The sequence below is a fragment of the Saccopteryx leptura genome, chromosome 5 (genome assembly GCF_036850995.1).
Source record: "Saccopteryx leptura isolate mSacLep1 chromosome 5, mSacLep1_pri_phased_curated, whole genome shotgun sequence".
NCBI lineage: Eukaryota > Metazoa > Chordata > Mammalia > Chiroptera > Emballonuridae > Saccopteryx > Saccopteryx leptura.
In genome coordinates this window covers 172940312-172957040 of record NC_089507.1, presented here as the reverse complement: position 1 = coordinate 172957040, position 16729 = coordinate 172940312, and the positions used below count along the sequence as shown (strand labels likewise).

At 49.7% G+C, this 16729-nt stretch overlaps 1 protein-coding gene across 10 annotated transcripts in view; it reads left to right on the top strand.

Moving 5' to 3' along the window:
- The window catches only part of ENTPD6 (ectonucleoside triphosphate diphosphohydrolase 6), a 29214-nt gene extending 16729 nt beyond the window's left edge, over positions 1-12485 (top strand). For 7 of the 10 annotated variants that reach the window (XM_066386934.1, XM_066386929.1, XM_066386931.1 and 4 more), the window contains 8 exons: positions 26-114; positions 655-734; positions 1700-1764; positions 4295-4396; positions 6276-6416; positions 8796-8852; positions 10676-10788; positions 11518-12485. In XM_066386934.1, coding sequence (XP_066243031.1) covers positions 26-114; positions 655-734; positions 1700-1764; positions 4295-4396; positions 6276-6416; positions 8796-8852; positions 10676-10788; positions 11518-11616 — 746 coding nt within the window. In that variant the 3' untranslated portion in view covers positions 11617-12485. The remainder of the gene's footprint in view (positions 1-25; positions 115-654; positions 735-1699; positions 1765-4294; positions 4397-6275; positions 6417-8795; positions 8853-10675; positions 10789-11517) is intronic. The other 3 variants (XM_066386937.1, XM_066386939.1, XM_066386938.1) reach the window with 3 other exon arrangements.
- The last annotated feature ends 4244 nt before the right edge of the window (positions 12486-16729 follow it).

Genomic DNA, 16729 nt, shown 5'->3' with positions numbered 1-16729 from the left:
TTGCCTTTTACTCCCTGTGCTCCAGGCAGTTTGAAATCCCCCGGAAGCAGCAGTGTGGGCATGCTGGATTTGGGCGGAGGGTCCACTCAGATCACCTTCCTTCCAAGAGTCGAGGTAACTAGCCCCTGCTGTGGCCCCACCCCCCATGGCTGCGTCCCATGGGGAGGCCAGTAGACATGATGGCTGTGAACCCGTGTTGTCCCTGCCTCCCCTAAGGGCCAAATCTGTCCAGTTGATTTTAACTCTGCCTGGAAAATGGAAATGTGGTTTTCAGTGGGGTGATAAATTACATACTACCTGGAGCCCTTTGGGCCAGAGAACGTGAAGTGGGCCCTCTCCTTGCCTTCCTCACCTACTGTTTTATTATATTATTAGTTTTCAACAGAGGAGCACTTTTGAAATTTATTCATAATTATTTGGTTGGGCCACATTTGTCAGAACAGTTAAATGTTACAAGAAAGAAAAACCTAGTTTTTCATTTTGGATGTTTTATTTTTCATTCCTGCTCCAATAAAAATCTTAATTTGCCTTGAAAAGTATTTTCATTGAATATATCTGTGAATATCTCTGTCCTTTCAAATGAATTGAGGGAGTGGGGGACAGTTCTCTAGAAAGGCCAGCAGGAGAGTTAGTAACCCTCCTGTTCTTCCCCAGGACACCCTTCAGACCTCCCCACCAGGCTACCTGACGTCACTGCAGATTTTTAATAGGACCTACAAGCTCTATTCCTACAGGTTTGTCTGCGGGAGTGAGGGTGGAGAGGTTGACCATCCAGGCATATAGCTCAGCCAGTGTGCTCGGTCCCACATACCCCCTGCTGTGGATGCACCTGGAGCCACTCTCTCCTCCTCCTCCCCCTCCCTCCATTTTTCGGGGTTTTTTTGGGGGTTTTTTTTTCTGAAGCTGGAAACGGGGAGAGACAGTCAGACTCCCGCATGCGCCCGACCGGGATCCACCCGGCACGCCCACCAGGGGGCGATGCTCTACCCCTCCGGGGCGTCACTCTGCCGTGACCAGAGCCACTCTAGCGCCTGGGGCAGAGGCCAAGGAGCCATCCCCAGCGCCCGGGCCATCTTTGCTCCAATGGAGCCTTGGCTGCGGGAGGGGAAGAGAGAGACAGAGAGGAAGGAGGGGGGGTGGAGAAGCAAATGGGCGCTTCTCCTGTGTGCCCTGGCCGGGAATCGAACCCGGGTCCCCCGCATGCCAGGCCGATGCTCTACCGCTGAGCCAATCAGCCAGGGCCATTTTTTGGTTTTTTACAGTAAAATTACATGTCTTCTTTTGTTCTCATTCTGTTCTGTTTTGGAGGATGTCTTTGAAGTAGACAAGAGCCCAAGGACTGTGCAGGAATTTTATGGGCCATCTGTTGCCACATGGCCCCTTCAAACAGGAGGCTCCTTCTGTAGAGCACAGACGCACCACAAAGACCAGGGTTGTGTCTCTGTGGTCACCAGGGGCCACAGCTCCGAGACAGGCTCCTGTCAAGTGATGGGCCTTCATTGTTGAACTAATTAGCTAAATGCCCTCCACTCCACAAGGGAGGCTTCTAGAAGAAGCAGGAAAGCCTGCTGCCTTGAGAGAAGTTCTACCTTCCCCGCTCGTTTTGGACCCAGGCCAGGTGAATGTGTTGGAATCAGCGAGGCTGGCAGCCAGCACGTCCGGTGGCAGACCAGCCCTCACCCAGCCTTTTCTCTCACAGCTACCTGGGGCTCGGATTGATGTCAGCACGGCTGGCGATTCTGGGAGGTGCCGAGGGGAAACCTGGTGAGTAGAGTGCAGTGTTGAGAGCCCTCCTTGCTTGGTAGGCATGAGGGGGAGGGGTCCTTCAGGAGAGGTGCCCCTTCCCCACCCCGCACCTCCACCGTCACAGCGACTCGCTGACCCCGGGTTTGCTGCCCTTACCAGCAGGACTCAGGGAGCCCAGGAGGCACATGTGGAAGGATCTTGTCAGTGACACCCACGGGGACACAGGCTAATGCGCTTTACCTGCATACAGTCCAGGTTATTTTTTAAAGAAAGAAGTGCTGGCAAAGTCATTTCTGAAATCCTGAGCTGGGGGATTTTCGGATCCCAAGAAACTGTCATCACCTATATTTGGAGCCTGCTTGTTTTTAAGGATTTGAAGAGAGAACTTTATTCTTCAGGACAGTACAGGAGGGGCCACACGGAGGTGTGATTTGAGCTGTTGCCATGGGTCTAGGGGACTTGTTCCATTCACAGTGATTCTAGCCTTGTGAGAACATCCCTCTCTCTTCTCTTGCCTTATAAAACACGGGCTTGGCCCTTCCTGCAGACCTGGTATTGGACTGGAGACGAAGCCTGTGTTTGGTCGGGTTATTAAAGTCATGTTTACTTCTAGCTCGTCTGCTCCTGCCTGATGGTTCTGGCTGAAAAGGCTGGCACTGGCTGGCAGAGCACTTAAATTCTTTTTTTTTTTCCAAGTGAGAGAGAGAGAGAGAGAGAGGGACGGATACGGACAGACAGGCAGAAAGGGTGAGAGTTGAGAAGCATCAATTCTTCATTGTAGCACCTTAGTTGTTCTTTGATTGCTTTCTCATATGTGCCTTGAGCTGGGGGGCCCCAGCTGAGTCAGTGACTTCTTGCTTAAGCCAGCGACCTTGGGCTCAAGCCAGCAACCATGGGCTTCAAGCCAGCAACCTCTGGGCTCACTCAAGCAAGCGATCATGGGGTTATGTCTCTGATCCCACGCTCAAGGTGGCGACCCGTGCTCAAGCTGGTGAGCCTACGCTCAAGCTGGTGATCTCGCAGTTTTGAACCTGGGTCCTCTGCATCCCTGGCCAACACTATCCACTGTACCACCACCTGGTCAGGCAGTGCATTGAAATTCTTAGAGATCTTAGGGGTCACTGTGTCCCAATTCAGGAATGGGGGGACATGGCTCTAAGGCTGGCATCTCCCTGTCTGTCCTGATGACATTGGCCAGAACCCCAGAGGCCTTGCCCCATGCCTCTGCCCCAGAAATGTGCGTGTGAGCCGACCTGTGTTCTCCAGCCACACCCCCTTTCCTCAGCCCGGCCTCTTGGTGGTGCTCTCTCCCGCCTTCCCCCAGCCCAGCATGTCTCTCACCTCTTCCCAGGGCCTGGCTGTTCTGATACAGTGGGAATGTTCAACTGAAAATTTTATTTTTCTGTGTATATCCTATTTCCATTCATTTCTTTCAAATTCTAGTGTTTAACCTCATAATGATAGCCGCTTTGTTGCAAACCAAAAATATGTCTACATCTCAGAAACACTTTGACATTCACACAGGGGCCAGAAAACACCTATTTATCCAGCGAGAAGAAGGCAAGCACCAGTTTGCCCATCCATGACTGGCATCGCAGTCCCATCAGCTCCTGCATTCTACCCTCTTGGCATAGCACCTGGGAGGCTGCTGGTTTTCTTGACAGGCCGCACAAGTGCCCAACTGGGATATGGGGGTCGTGACACTGACCAAGAGGGGTGTACCGCAGAAGACAAGTCTCCCTCTTGTGTTGCCTGTTGTTGCACAACAGATCACTCACCAAACTGAATGGTTGTAAGCAGCAGTCATTTTATTATTGTATCTCATGGTTCCATAGGCTTCAGCTTGGGTGACACCTCTACTGGAGTCCCTGGGGTCCCATTTGGTGGCATTTAAGGTGGCTGGGCTACACATCTGCACCCTGTGCTCCTCCACGTGGCCTCTCCTCCAGCCAGGAGTGCCCTGCCTGAGTCACAGGGCATCGTGTCCTGCACCTTCCATTGCTAGAAGCAGGCCAGGGGCAGGAACAGGGGCCCACTTCTAGGTTGGAAACCAGCACACATGTCTCCAAGGGATGGTATTGTGGGACCAGCCTTGAAGAAGAACCACCACATTTCCTTTGCTAATTATGGGGCCTCAGCTTTGTGGAGCAGCACAGATGTGTTGCATGGTAGCACTTGGTGTCATCATCCTGGCCCTGCCTCAGTCCTCTATAATATTGGGCAATAATGGCTCCCCTTCTAGTAGGATCCTTGTGACAATTCACTGAACAGCACTAGACCTGTTGCCTGAAACCCCAAAGCACCTCAGTGAGTGAGAGCTGGGTGTGTCCATGTTTCCAGGACAGATGAGAGTCTGTGGCAGCCTTGGTGATAAAGGTGACCTGGAACACTTCAATGAGCTGGGGCTCACTTTTAACCCTCCGGCCTTTAGCACTAGCCTGGAACACTCTGTCCTATAGGCTCCCTCAGTGCAATCGTGTCTCAGCTTCGTGTAGCGTCCTGATGGTCCAGTGACAACGTGCTTTTCTTTCTTATGTTTTTATTTCAGTGGAGGATGGAAAAGAGTTGATCAGCCCTTGTTTGTCTTCCAGTTTCAAAGGAGAGTGGGAGCATGCTGAAGTAACATACCAACTCTCAGGGCAGAAGGCAGGTACTGTGGATATATCCTTCATCAGTGGTTTATAGGGTTAACAATGGCAGCCGACCCCTTCCAAGGACCTTTGAGAAGCAGGAAACTGTCACCAAACCTCCTTGTACTTGTCCATGAAATGGGATTCTCTGATCCTCACCAGGATTCTGGGAGGCCCTTGCCAGCCACTGGAGTCCCCCAACTCCTGTGAGGTCTCTACATAAGGCTTCCTTGTCTGTTGCCAAATACTTTCTTCCAAAGGGCTGATTCCCCAACAAGCCCGCAGTAAGGACGGCCTAAACGTCGCAAGGCTCTAAGTGAGTCAGCAAGCCCATTCTGCACAGAGAGAGAGATGGCTTTTCTTTCTCCTTTCCTCCAGGACGGGAGAGGCTGCTTCAGGCTTCAGAGCCCTGTAAGCTGTGTGACGGGTTTCTCCAGCCTGGCGCCTCTCACCCCATGTGGTCTTTGTTGCTCTGTGCACTGTATCGCCTAAAAGAAGTACTGAAATAGTACCCAGACTGGACATGTGGTTTGTCTTCTGTTATTCTGACACCGAATGTGTGGGTTCTCTATGCCAACCAGTTCTCCGAACAGTTGATTATATCATTGGCCATTAGTGATTAAATCAATTCCTAGTCCCTCACCGCTCCCCAGATGTTGGGTGGGGCTGGGAAGTTCCAACCCTCATATCATGTAGTTGGTTCCTCTGACAACCATCCCTCACCCTGTAAGCCATCTAGGGAGCCGTAAAGAGTTGCTTCATCAGCATAAACTCAGGTGTGCTTTACAGGGGTTTATCATGAATAGCAGAAGATGCCCCTCTCACTCCTGTCACTCAGGATCTTACAAGGGATTTAGGAGTTCTGTATCAGAAACCAGGTACAAAGACCAAATGTGTTTCTCATTATCCAGTGACCATGCAGGTCGCTCTAACTCAGCCACTGGTGCACATGCTATTTGTCAGGCCCTGCTGCAGCCACTGGGCACACAGCAGCAGTGCACTGTGCAGGCAAGATCTCTGCCTAGGTGGAGTGGGAGGAGTCAGACAGTAAAACACAAGAGAAAGTGCTCTGAATAAAAATAAAATAGGAAAGGTGGTGCCAAGGAAAAGATGGTAGTTTTAGATAAGATAACCAGGGAGTATTTAAGATCAGATATGAAGAGATTCAGAATGAGCCACACAGATCTAAAGCTGAGGGAGCAGCATGTGCAAAGGTCCTGAGGCAGCTGCTATGTTTAAGGAATGAGGAGGTAGTGTGACTGGTCAGACAAAGGAGAGTGGATGGAAATGAGGTCTGATGGGCAAGGAGTGGCTCTGTGGGCCTTGGAGAGAACTGGATGGAGCTTCCCTCAGATGGTGGAACAGGTTTGGGGGAAAGAAGATGGGACACTGTAGGATATCTAATCCCTTAACTCTGGGATCTGTGTTCTCCTTCCAAGCAAGGAGTTCATGGCCAGCCCTGTGAGCTTGGCAAGATGCCTACTAGTCCTCAGTTTCCTCATCTGTGACATAAGGAGAGTGCATGCCTTACCTCCTGGGTGGCTGATAAGGATGGAGTAAGATGCGGCATGTTCAGAGCTCAGCACTGAGGTAGCAGAGGGCCACTGTAGTGCACACCTGAGCCTGGGGGCTGTGTGAGGGTGGCTGCATGGGCCTCAGCCAGAGGCAGTTGTCTCTCAGCGTCGGGGCCATGCTCAGCCACCTGCATTCTTAGGGATTCTTTCCCTTGACCAGTGCTCCTGAGAGGTGCTGTTGACATGTATGATGCTAGTGAGCTCTTACTTGGGGAGAGGTCTGTGTAGGCTTCTGGTCCCACCTCACCCTCCAGGTCAGGGTCTCAAGTCACCAGGAACGTGCTTGGAGCCCACTGCCTGCTGGCCCTGCTTTTGCTTTGCCCAGCAGTGAACCTGTACCAGCTGTGTGCCAGCAGAGTGTCGGAAGTCCTCCAAAGGAAGGTGCACAGAACGCAAGAAGTGAAGGATGTGGATTTTTATGCTTTTTCCTACTATTACGACCTTGCAGCAAATGTTGGTCTCATAGGTAAGAGTGGGCTGGGTCAGGGACTCAGGTGTGGACCCGTGGGCAAAGAGCCTGTGTCAAGGAGCAGCTGTGCTATCTGTCACCTCAGGGCAGGAGAAGTGGACTGACTCAGGAGGATAGGTGTCTTGTCATCAAATAGGAGCTAATAAGCTGCCTACTTTTCTTTCTTTCTTTCTTTCTTTTTTTTTTTTTTTGTCCATTGATTTGAGGGGGGAAGGAAGAGAGAGAGAGAGAAAGAAGCATCAACTCGCTATTCCACTTTTTTTTTCCATTTAGTTGTGCACTCATTGATTGCTTTTCATACATGCCCTGACCAGGGTTCAAACCCATGACCTCAGTGTACCAGGACATTTTATCCACTGATCCAGCCAGCAAGCCTTATTTTAATAAATATCAGTTCTTTAAGCCACTTAGTAAAGTTATGTTGTCATTGCAGGAGCAGTCAGTTGCTGTTCATTTAATCTCCTGCCCTGAGACAGGACTAAACTCACCTGTGTAACTCAGACCCTCCCCCTCCTGTTCTGGTACTTGAGTCCCTGGCTGATGGAGCCATTTGTGATGTAGCCAAGCAGCCACCTGTCCCCAGCTGGCAGCCAGGCTGGGGTGAGGAGGAGTCAGCCGACTCCTCTGGTCACTCAGGTGCTTTTAGGGCCTCACTGACTCCTGCACATCTCAGAGTGAAGTCTGGACAGGAGGTGACTTTGGAGTTTGCCAAGGCTGCTGGTGTTTAGAATGAGGATGGAAACTCTTGAAGGTTGGAAGTCAGTGCACTGGGTTAAAAGTTCATTCACTTTTGTTAATGAAATAATTGAGAAACTCAGATTGCATTGCCCGTGTAAAGATAAGAGCATGAGTGTAAATAAAAAGCCGCCTAGAATAAACTGGTGATGTCAGGTTCTGGCTCCCGGGGACCTGAGGCCTCCAGCCAAGCCTCCACTCTCACTAAGCCACCCACGGTCAGGACCCAGTGTGGAAGGCAGCCCGCAGCTGGTGGGGGCTGTGGGGAGGTGCCATCCTCTCTCTCACCACTGTCTTTGACCCAGGCTCCTCTCTGACATAAAGCAAGGTCCCCAGCTATCCCCTGCAGCCAACCGTGTGGCTGCTGAGCCTTAGGGGACCCTGCAGGCTCCATGTAAACTGCAGCAAGGGCACACTAACACGCACTTCCTAACTGTGCTGCAGCTCTGGGCATTGCAGTGCCTAGGGAGGGGCCCACCCAGGGGCCCACCCAGCATCTCCCTACAGCCTAGGACCCCTCACTCTGACTGCAGGCTGTCCTTACCCTAGGGTTCCCACATCTTCCCAGGTGACCTCAGGAGATGCTGGGTATTCAGAAAAGCTCTGCTAACTCCTCTTGTGGTCTCACGTGGCTCTGAAAGAACCCCCTGGGTCAGCATTCAGAAATGGTGTCTACCCTTGATAATGGCATTTGCTGACTTTAGCAAAAGCCTAAGTCAAGAAGTCAGATTTCTTTCACCACATGGGCTAGCTGCCTCCTAACAGACGTAAGTGTGTGGGACTCCTAGAGGCCTTCTATTGAACATGGGAGGCTTCAGAGGGCATTGAGGAAACCAGCTGCTGTCCTCCTGGAGAACCCCATAAAGACTCTGCCCATTTGTTCTAAGACAACCAACCACTCCTCACCCCCCCCCTTTTTTTTCTAAATTGTTTTTTCACACTCAGGAAACTGATACCAGAATACCATTGCTAAGCTCAGGGCCATAACTATGGAAAACATTTCCAGTTTACTTTTCTTAAAGTTAAAAATTGTGGCCTGACCAGGCGGTGGCATAGTGAATAGAGCATTGGACTGGGATGCGGAGGACCCAGGTTCGAGACCAGTTTGAGTGCAAGCTCATCTGGTTTGAGCAAAGCTCACCAGCTTGGACCCAAGGTTGCTGGCTTGAGCAAGGGGTTACTCAGTCTGCTGTAGCCCCCCAGTTAAGGCACATATGAGAAAGCAATCAATGAACAATTAAGGTGCCACAACAAAAAACTAATAACTAATGCTTCTCATCTCTCTCCGTTCCTGTCTGTCCCTGTCTATCCCTCTCTCTGACTCTCTGTCTCTGTAAAAAAAATGAAAAAAAAAATTGGGGTCCAGAGATCCTGGTGAACTTCCTCTGGCAGCCCCTGTAAGATTCCTGACATGCGGTGTGGTCCTGGTGGAACGCCTGCCCTCCCCAAGCCACGTCAGACACCTCAGAACCATGGTCAGTGTGCATAGGGCCTCTGCCCTGCTCACAGCCAGGCTTGCAGCCAGCCTCAAACACAGCCCTGCACCTGCCTCTCCAGGCTCCCCAGGGGCCAGCCTCGGGGCCTCAGTGGCCTTGCTCCTGGGCTGCCGGTACAGACTGGACATCTGGTCTCGTCCCACAGATGCGGAGAAGGGAGGCAGCCTAGCTGTCGAAGACTTTGAGATGGCAGCCAAGTACGGTGAGTGGTTACAGCACTTCCAGGGTGGGCGGGGCCAGAGCTCAGGCAGGGACACTGCCCCAGCTAGGATTTATGTGCTGCAGTGCTTGTGACGTGGGCAGTGGCCCCGAGTCCTGGATTTGGTACTTGATTCTGTCAACCAGACGAGCATTCTGAGGTGTGAGAGTATGGAGTTGAGAGTATACCGTACTTGGGGTCACCATCCTGGGCCCAGGCCAGAATTTCACCACATCATATGTGGCCACAGGTGTTGGGAAAGGGGGCCATCTATGTCCCTACCAGTGGTTGGCAAACTCATTAGTCCACAGAGCCAAATATCAACAGTACAACGATTGAAATTTCTTTTGAGAGCCAAATTTTTTAAACTTAAACTATATAGGTAAGTACATTCCTTATCGGGGTAGCGCCCGCACATGATATTTTGTGGAAGAGCCACACTCAAGGGGCCAAAGAGCTGCATGTGGCTCACGAGCCGCTGTTTGCCAACCACTGCTAGCCACAAAAAGCCTTTGCATTATGAGAAATGGACTCCCTTGATTTCAGTTTTCCTTATGCCTTTTCACTGTGACTCAGTTTGACCCTAAGAGTGATTTCCTCTGAAAGTGTTCTGGTAAATTCAGTACTGTCATGAGAACCTGGAGAAGCCAGGGACCCCGCACAGCAGATCCTGGCATATGAAGGATCAAGAGCCTTCCCCTGGGGTGTCACAGGTGGTGGCCCTTCAGCCCCGAGCTGTCCCTCTTTCCTCATCATCTCACACCCCAGCTGAACTAGGTGTGAAGTGAAGGCTTGTAGTAAATTTTCTGTTCTTTGCTTACCATTCCCAATTGCAGGTCAAAAGAGTTAACCTTTGTATGTTTCTCCATAGTCAGTCCTCCTCCCTCACTCCCAAAACTGGCTTCTAAGCTTTCTTGTCACTTCTGGGTTTGTCTCGGGTATACTGGTGTCCATGACTCGTCAATAGGAAAAGGACCAAGCAGAATTCTGGGAAGACTGTTGGTGGGTTTATCCATCCCCCTTGAGACTAAGTAGATCGTTCTGAGCGAGCTTTCATGTGTTTTTTTCTTTTCCTTTTTTAAGATTTTATTGATTTTAGAGAGGAGAGGAAGGGAGGAGGAATGAGAAGTATACCTCATAGTTGCCTCACTTTAGTTGTTTGATTGACAAGGCAAGCCCAGGGTTTCAAAATGGCGACCTCGGTGTTCCAAGTCGATGCTTTATCCACTGCGCCACCACAGGCCAGGCTCAGTTGTGTGTCTGTGTTTTCTTTTTATTTTAAGGATTTTTTTTAACATTTTTCCTTTTAAGATTTTATTTATTGATTTTAGAGAGGATAGAGAGAGAAAGGGTGGGGAGAGGAGCAGGAAGCATCAACTTGTAGTAGTTGCTTCACATATGTGCCTTGACCAGGCAAGCCCAGGGTTTCAAACCAATGACCTCAGTGTTCTAGGCCGACCCTTTATCCACTGCGCCACCACAAGCCAGCCTCAGTGGTGGTTTCATTCCTCAGAAAGCCCAGGTTGGCACCTGGGAGAGGTATCCAGGGTCACGGTGCAGAGATGTGGCCTACCACCCATGACATACTGATGGACAGTTCAGCCCCACAGAGACTGGGCTGACGAAGCCCTGTCTCTTGTGCTCTTGGCGGGTCACTGTCCTTCTCTTAGCTGCAGTCTTATTTAAATCAGCAGTGAGGGCTTGGGGCCAGCACAGAGCCTGCTTGAAGTGGGTGGAGTTGGGTCTGCCTGCACCCCCACCCTCCACCCCCTTCCCAGGGAGTGAACCTCTGGGAACCTGACCGGGAAGTGGCTTCTCATCCCTAGTGTGCCGGATAGCGGAGACCAAACCACCGAGCAATCCTTTCATGTGCATGGATCTCACCTACATCAGCTTGCTGCTCCAAGAATTTGGTTTCCCAGGAAACAAAGTGCTAAAGGTAAGGACTCCTCTCTTGGGTGCTCCTGTGTCCTGTATGGCATAGGGAGCCAGAATGCCACCTCCTGCCTCCCAACCTGGCTGTACTTTCCCTCTGTGCATGGACCCTCTGCCCGTCCCAACCAGCCCGTCCTTTCCCTCTGTGCATGGACCCTCTGCCCCTCCCAACCAGCCCGTCCTTTCCCTCTGTGCATGGACCCTCTGCCCCTCCCAACCAGCCCGTCCTTTCCCTCTGTGCATGGACCCTCTGCCCCTCCCAACCAGCCCGTCCTTTCCCTCTGTGCATGGACCCTCTGCCTGTCCCAACCAGCCCGTCCTTTCCCTCTGTGCATGGACCCTCTGCCCGTCCCAACCAGGTTGTCTGTCCTTTCCCTCTGTGCATGGACCCTCTGCCCGTCCCAACCAGGTTGTCTGTCCTTTCCCTCTGTGCATGGACCCTCTGCCCGTCCCAACCAGGTTGTCTGTCCTTTCCCTCTGTGCATGGACCCTCTGCCCCTCCCAACCAGCCCGTCCTTTCCCTCTGTGCATGGACCCTCTGCCTCTCCCAACCAGCCCGTCCTTTCCCTCTGTGCATGGACCCTCTGCCTCTCCCAACCAGCCCGTCCTTTCCCTCTGTGCATGGACCCTCTGCCCGTCCCAACCAGCCCGTCCTTTCCCTCTGTGCATGGACCCTCTGCCCGTCCTTTCCTTCTGTGCATGGACCCTCTGTCCCTCCCTTTGTCTTTTCTAGCTAACTAGGAAAATCAACAGTGTGGAAACCAGCTGGGCTCTAGGGGCCATTTTTCATTACATTGATTCCCTGAATGGACAGAAGAGCAGGGCTTCATAGTGGCCAGGCTGCCTGCTGTCTTCACAGCAGTGGCTCCATCTCTGCAAGAACATTTTGGAATCTATTACATGTTGGCAGATGGCCATAGCTTGGGCCAAGACTCCTTCTCCCTGCAGCCTTGCAGACCTGCCCCTGAACAGGCAGAGGACAGGAACTCAGCCTAGCCCAGCACCTCCTTCAGTCTGCCTCTGCTCCATGTGTCACAGCTGTGACACTCATCCCTGTGACTGGTTTTGTTTTGTGTCCTCACCCCTGACTCTCCTCGGAGTCCGTGGGAAGGGTGTGCAGGCTGTCCTGGCTGCTCTCAGTGAGCTGGGTGGGAACCGTTGTGCCCTCTGGAAAGTGAGTCGGGATTTGCACATGTTTGTTCCTTCTTGAGTATGGACATGAGATGTCATACAGAGGCTGTTTCCAGTTCTCTGATGGCTCAGGGTTAACTGATGGAGTTGACACTAGGAATAGGAGTCATGGGCCACGGCTCCTCAAGAAAGACTAAGTGAGCGAGAACTGCTGTAAAATGTTCATGGCTGTGCTACGAGTGACATCTCCATCGTGCAGTGCTGAGTGGTTGTGTGGCCACTGCATTCTGAGCCCCAGTGAATGTATTGTCGCTGTGTGTGCAGTTCAGCAGTGTCAGGAGACACAGCCCCGTGGCTCAGCTGGCGCTATAGTCGCCAGAGCTGTCCTCGAATTCTCCCTCTTGGGTCCCTTCCTCCTTGAGCTCCAGGGTCTGCGTTGCGAGGTCCATCGAGGTGCTGTGCACCAGTGTGGTCCCAGGCTCACAGTCATTCTCTGGTGAATGTACACTACACAGGATAAGCTGAACCTTGTGTGTTCTACTCAAAATAAAGGTTTACCTGTTACCAAGGGTTCTGCTCCTCTGATTCCTCTCATTGAGTGCCAGCGACAGCCATCCACCCAACACTGGCAGGAAGGACCTGAATGAAGTCCCTGTTAACTAAAGTTGACACAAAAACTGCCCAATGGGGTAAAAGGTGGTGGCACAACTAAGTGCTGTCAGTATATCTAGTGAGAAGGCCAGGGCAGAAGGACACACGGAGGCCCCACTGGGCCCTCTAGCCTCCGTTTGTGACAGCCCTCTCTTCTCAGGCTCTATCAGAGCGGAGCTCGCCCTCCTCCCTAGGACTGTCACCCACAGCACGTGCCAGGGAGGGTGTCACACTCATCACCTCCAGCAGCATGGTAGTCCTGTGTTCAGTGAGGACCTGGCTTGAATGTGGGTCACTCAGGAAGGGGTCAAATGTCAGACAAAGACAGGGCAAGCTCACTGGGTGCCCTGATCACTAGGTGCTCACAGCCCCCACTCCTCTTGGGAGCTCACAGAAGGAGCCTCTGGACTTCCCAAGGCCGCAGCAGACGGAAGCAGGCACAGCTGATGAGTACTTGCCCATGGGCGAGGCCTGAGGGGAGCAAAGGCCTCTGCAGGAAAAGGGTAAGGACGTTTTGCTCCTCACCTGCCAGAGCCCTAACTTCCCAGCGGGCAGGGATGGGCAAGGGATCCAGACGGAAGTCGCGGCCATTTGAGAAGCACTGTGCCTGCAGGGCGCTCACATAGGAAGCCTTTCACACTCTTCCCGGCGTCCTCATCTGGCCTGAGTGGGGTGGTCATTACAACCTTGACTCCAGAAGCCTGGAGGGAGACCACAGGACACAAACAACTGACAGTGAGCCTGCTCTCCTCTGCCCAGTGGTTCCCCCAGAATGGAACCCCTACGGCAAAGGCCTGGAGTTCTGTGCGTGATGCAGCAAGTAAAGACAAGGCAGAAGAGATGCTTCCACCAAGTGAAAAGCCGCACGGGGACTACAGCCTGGAGGCCTCTGCTTGACAAGAACACTGGAACGACTTCTCCCTAGCTCCCGCCACCCCTACCTTGGTAGGGTCTCCCAGCCCCTTCCTCCCACAACGTCTAACAATTTAAATGAAAGAGCTCTGGGGCTAGGAACTAAAGATGTATTAAGGTAAAGTGAAAATTGATTTGGTCCATTTATTTATTTGATATTTTTATTTATTCATTTTAGAGAGGAGAAAGAGAGAAGGGGGGAGGAGCAGGAAGCATCAACTCCCTTATGTGCCTTGACCAGGCAAGCCCAGGGTTTCGAACTGGCAACCTCAGTGTTTCCAAGTCGACACTTTATCCACTGCGCCACCACAGGTCAGGCAGTTTGGTCCATTTATAGGTTAATCTCACATCTGAAAAAGTGTAAACAACTGGAACTTTCCCAAATAAATCATGGAGTATTTTGCCCAGCAAAATATACAGGTAAAGTCACTTTGAGTGCCTTTTGTGTTTATAAGTACTTTTTTTAAAAAAGAATAACTGCCTATGTGCCTGTCTTAACACATTGTAAAGAATACAGATTGTGGGTACAGTAAGAATTTTGGTGCCCCCATGTCCCACCTTGCAGAGGACATGTGTTCTGTGTGCTCTAATCTTCACTGCACACCCCACACACTGCCTTCTGTCCACGTGTCTCAAACCTTTCTATTCCTACTTAGAGCAGCCACCCCTGTTGGTGTACAGTGAAACTGCCTCTGCCCTGCAGTGGCTGGTGGCATCCCCACATCTGGATGACGGGACCTTATAGCATCATGTTTCCAGTACTACATTCTGTGCATGAGTCATCCTGACAATGTTGGGTCAAAGGGTGGCACATATTTTGTGTGTTTCATTTTAGGGTGCTTCTTAGAAGCATGTTTTTTAAGTGAGAGGAGGGGAGATGGTGAGGCAGACTCTTGCTTGCACCCTGACTTGGATCCAGCAACCCCGTCTTGGGCCAATACTCGAGTCAGCCGAGCTATCCCCAGTGCCTGGGGCTGATGCTCAAACCACTGGCTGTGGAAGAAGAGAGAAAGAAGAGAGAGAGGGAGAGAAGCAGATGGTCACTTCTCTTGTGTGCCCTGACCAGGGATTGAAGAGAAGAATATTTTAATAAGGAGTTTAAAATCTATGTTAAACTGCTGATTAAATTGAACTGTGATGGAGAGGAATGGATTGATATAAATTAGAAAATAATGTAATTAAATGATTCTTACTCCTTAACATGAAATGTACCCCCTGATATTCAGAATAGTTCAGCTTGCTTCCTCTGTATCTTCATAGGGTTGTATTATTAAGTGTCTTCAGAAAGTAGAAAAGTGCCATCGAACTCTTGGTCTTCAGCGGAGTCACTAAGGCACCCTACTGGGAGACCTGTCTTGATTCCTGCAGTCAGATTCTGAGGAGCTGTGTGGAGTTGGGGGTTTATATTTTTCTGCCCTAATGAAGAGCAGGATGGGAGTCTTAAGAATGAAATTAAGTCAAAATGGCAGTGTTGCCTATCCAAAGACCCACTACTGTTCTAGCAGGTGGACGTAATGAAAAACCTGTGAAGACAGAGGCTCTTTGGGGAGTAGAGTCCTTTAAAAGCTATACTTTTTTCAGGAAACAAAGTTGTGAGACTGCTAGATGGATTAAGGAAAGGACTTGCTTGAAACAGTCCCAAGAGTTGAACCTGCTATTCTTACCCTGATCACAAAGGACAGAAATGACTTTACCTAGCCAAAATACACTGCTCACAAAAAATAGGGGATATTTCAAAATTAATATGAAGCATAAAATATCCCCTAATTTTTGTGAGCAGTATATAATCACATCAAGTCTCAATGCCTTTTTTGAGGTTTAACTGACATATTAATTTCATATGTACAACATAATGATTTGCTATGTGTATATATTGCAAAACTATCACTTATAAGATCTCAGCAATTTTCAAATATGCAGTACAATATTAGTAACTACAGTAGTCATGCTGTCTGTATGTCACATTCCCATGACTTAATTATTTTATAACTGCGAGTTTATACTTTTTGACCACTTTTACCTATTTCACACCTTGCCCACCCCCAGTTCTGGCAACCAGCAGTCTATTCTCTGTATCTCTTGATCTTCATTTTGTTTGGTTTTTGCTTTTTCTAGATTCCACATGTAAGTAAGATCATACAGTATTTGTCCTTCTCTGTCTGACTTAGCATAATGCCCTCAAGGTCCACCTATGGTATCACAAATGGCAAATTTTCATTCTTTTTTATGGTTGAATAGTATTCTATTGTGTTTATATACCACATTTTTAAAAAATATTTTTTATTCATTTTTAGAAAGAGAGAGGAAGGGGTGTGTAGAGAGAAGCAGGAAGCATCAACTCATAGTAGTTGCTTCTCCTATGTGCCTTGTCCGGGCAAGCCCAGGGTTTTGAACCAGTGACCTCAGCACTCCAGGTCGATGCTTTGTCTACTGTGCCAGCACAGGTCAGGCATACCACATTTTCTTTATCCAGTCATCCATCAGAGGACACTTAGGTTTCCATATCTTGGCTATTACAGAAAGCGCTGCAGTGAACATAGGGTGCAATATCTTTTTGAGTTAGTCTTTTCATTTCTTTGGATACATACTGAGAAATGGAATAGCTGCGTCACGTAGCAGTTCTATATTTAACTTTTTGAGGAAACTCCATACTGTTTTCTATAGTGGCTGCACCATTTGCATTCTCACCAGCAGTGTATGAGTGTTCCCTTCAGCAGTGTAGGAGTGTTCCCTAATATCCTTGTCAGCACTTACTTCTTTTTAAATTTTTATTTATTTATTTTTTGAATGTTTTTGATTTAAGAGATAAGAAGGGAAAGAGCGCGAGAGACAGGAACATCCATTTATTTTGTGTCCTAAATGGGGATCAAAGTCTCAACTTTTGCTTCAGGACGATGCTGCCGAGCTATCCAGCCAGGGCTATTTCTTGTCTTTGATAATAGTCATTCTAACCGGTGTGAAGTGATATCTCGGCCATTTTTAAGTCTTCTGTGAAAAAAATGTCTGTTCAGATCCTCTGCACATTTTTTAATTGGGTTGAGTTTGTTTTCTTTTTTGGTTTGGTTTGGTTGATTGGGTTTTGTTTGTTTGCTATTGAGTTCTATGAGCTCTTTATATATTTATTAAATGATGGTTTGCAAATATTGTCTTCCATTTGGCATGTTGCCTTTTCACTTTTTTTTTAATTTCCTCTGTTATGCAGGGCAGGAATGTTTCAAATTGTGACCATATGGCCAAATTTCTCTCCAAGT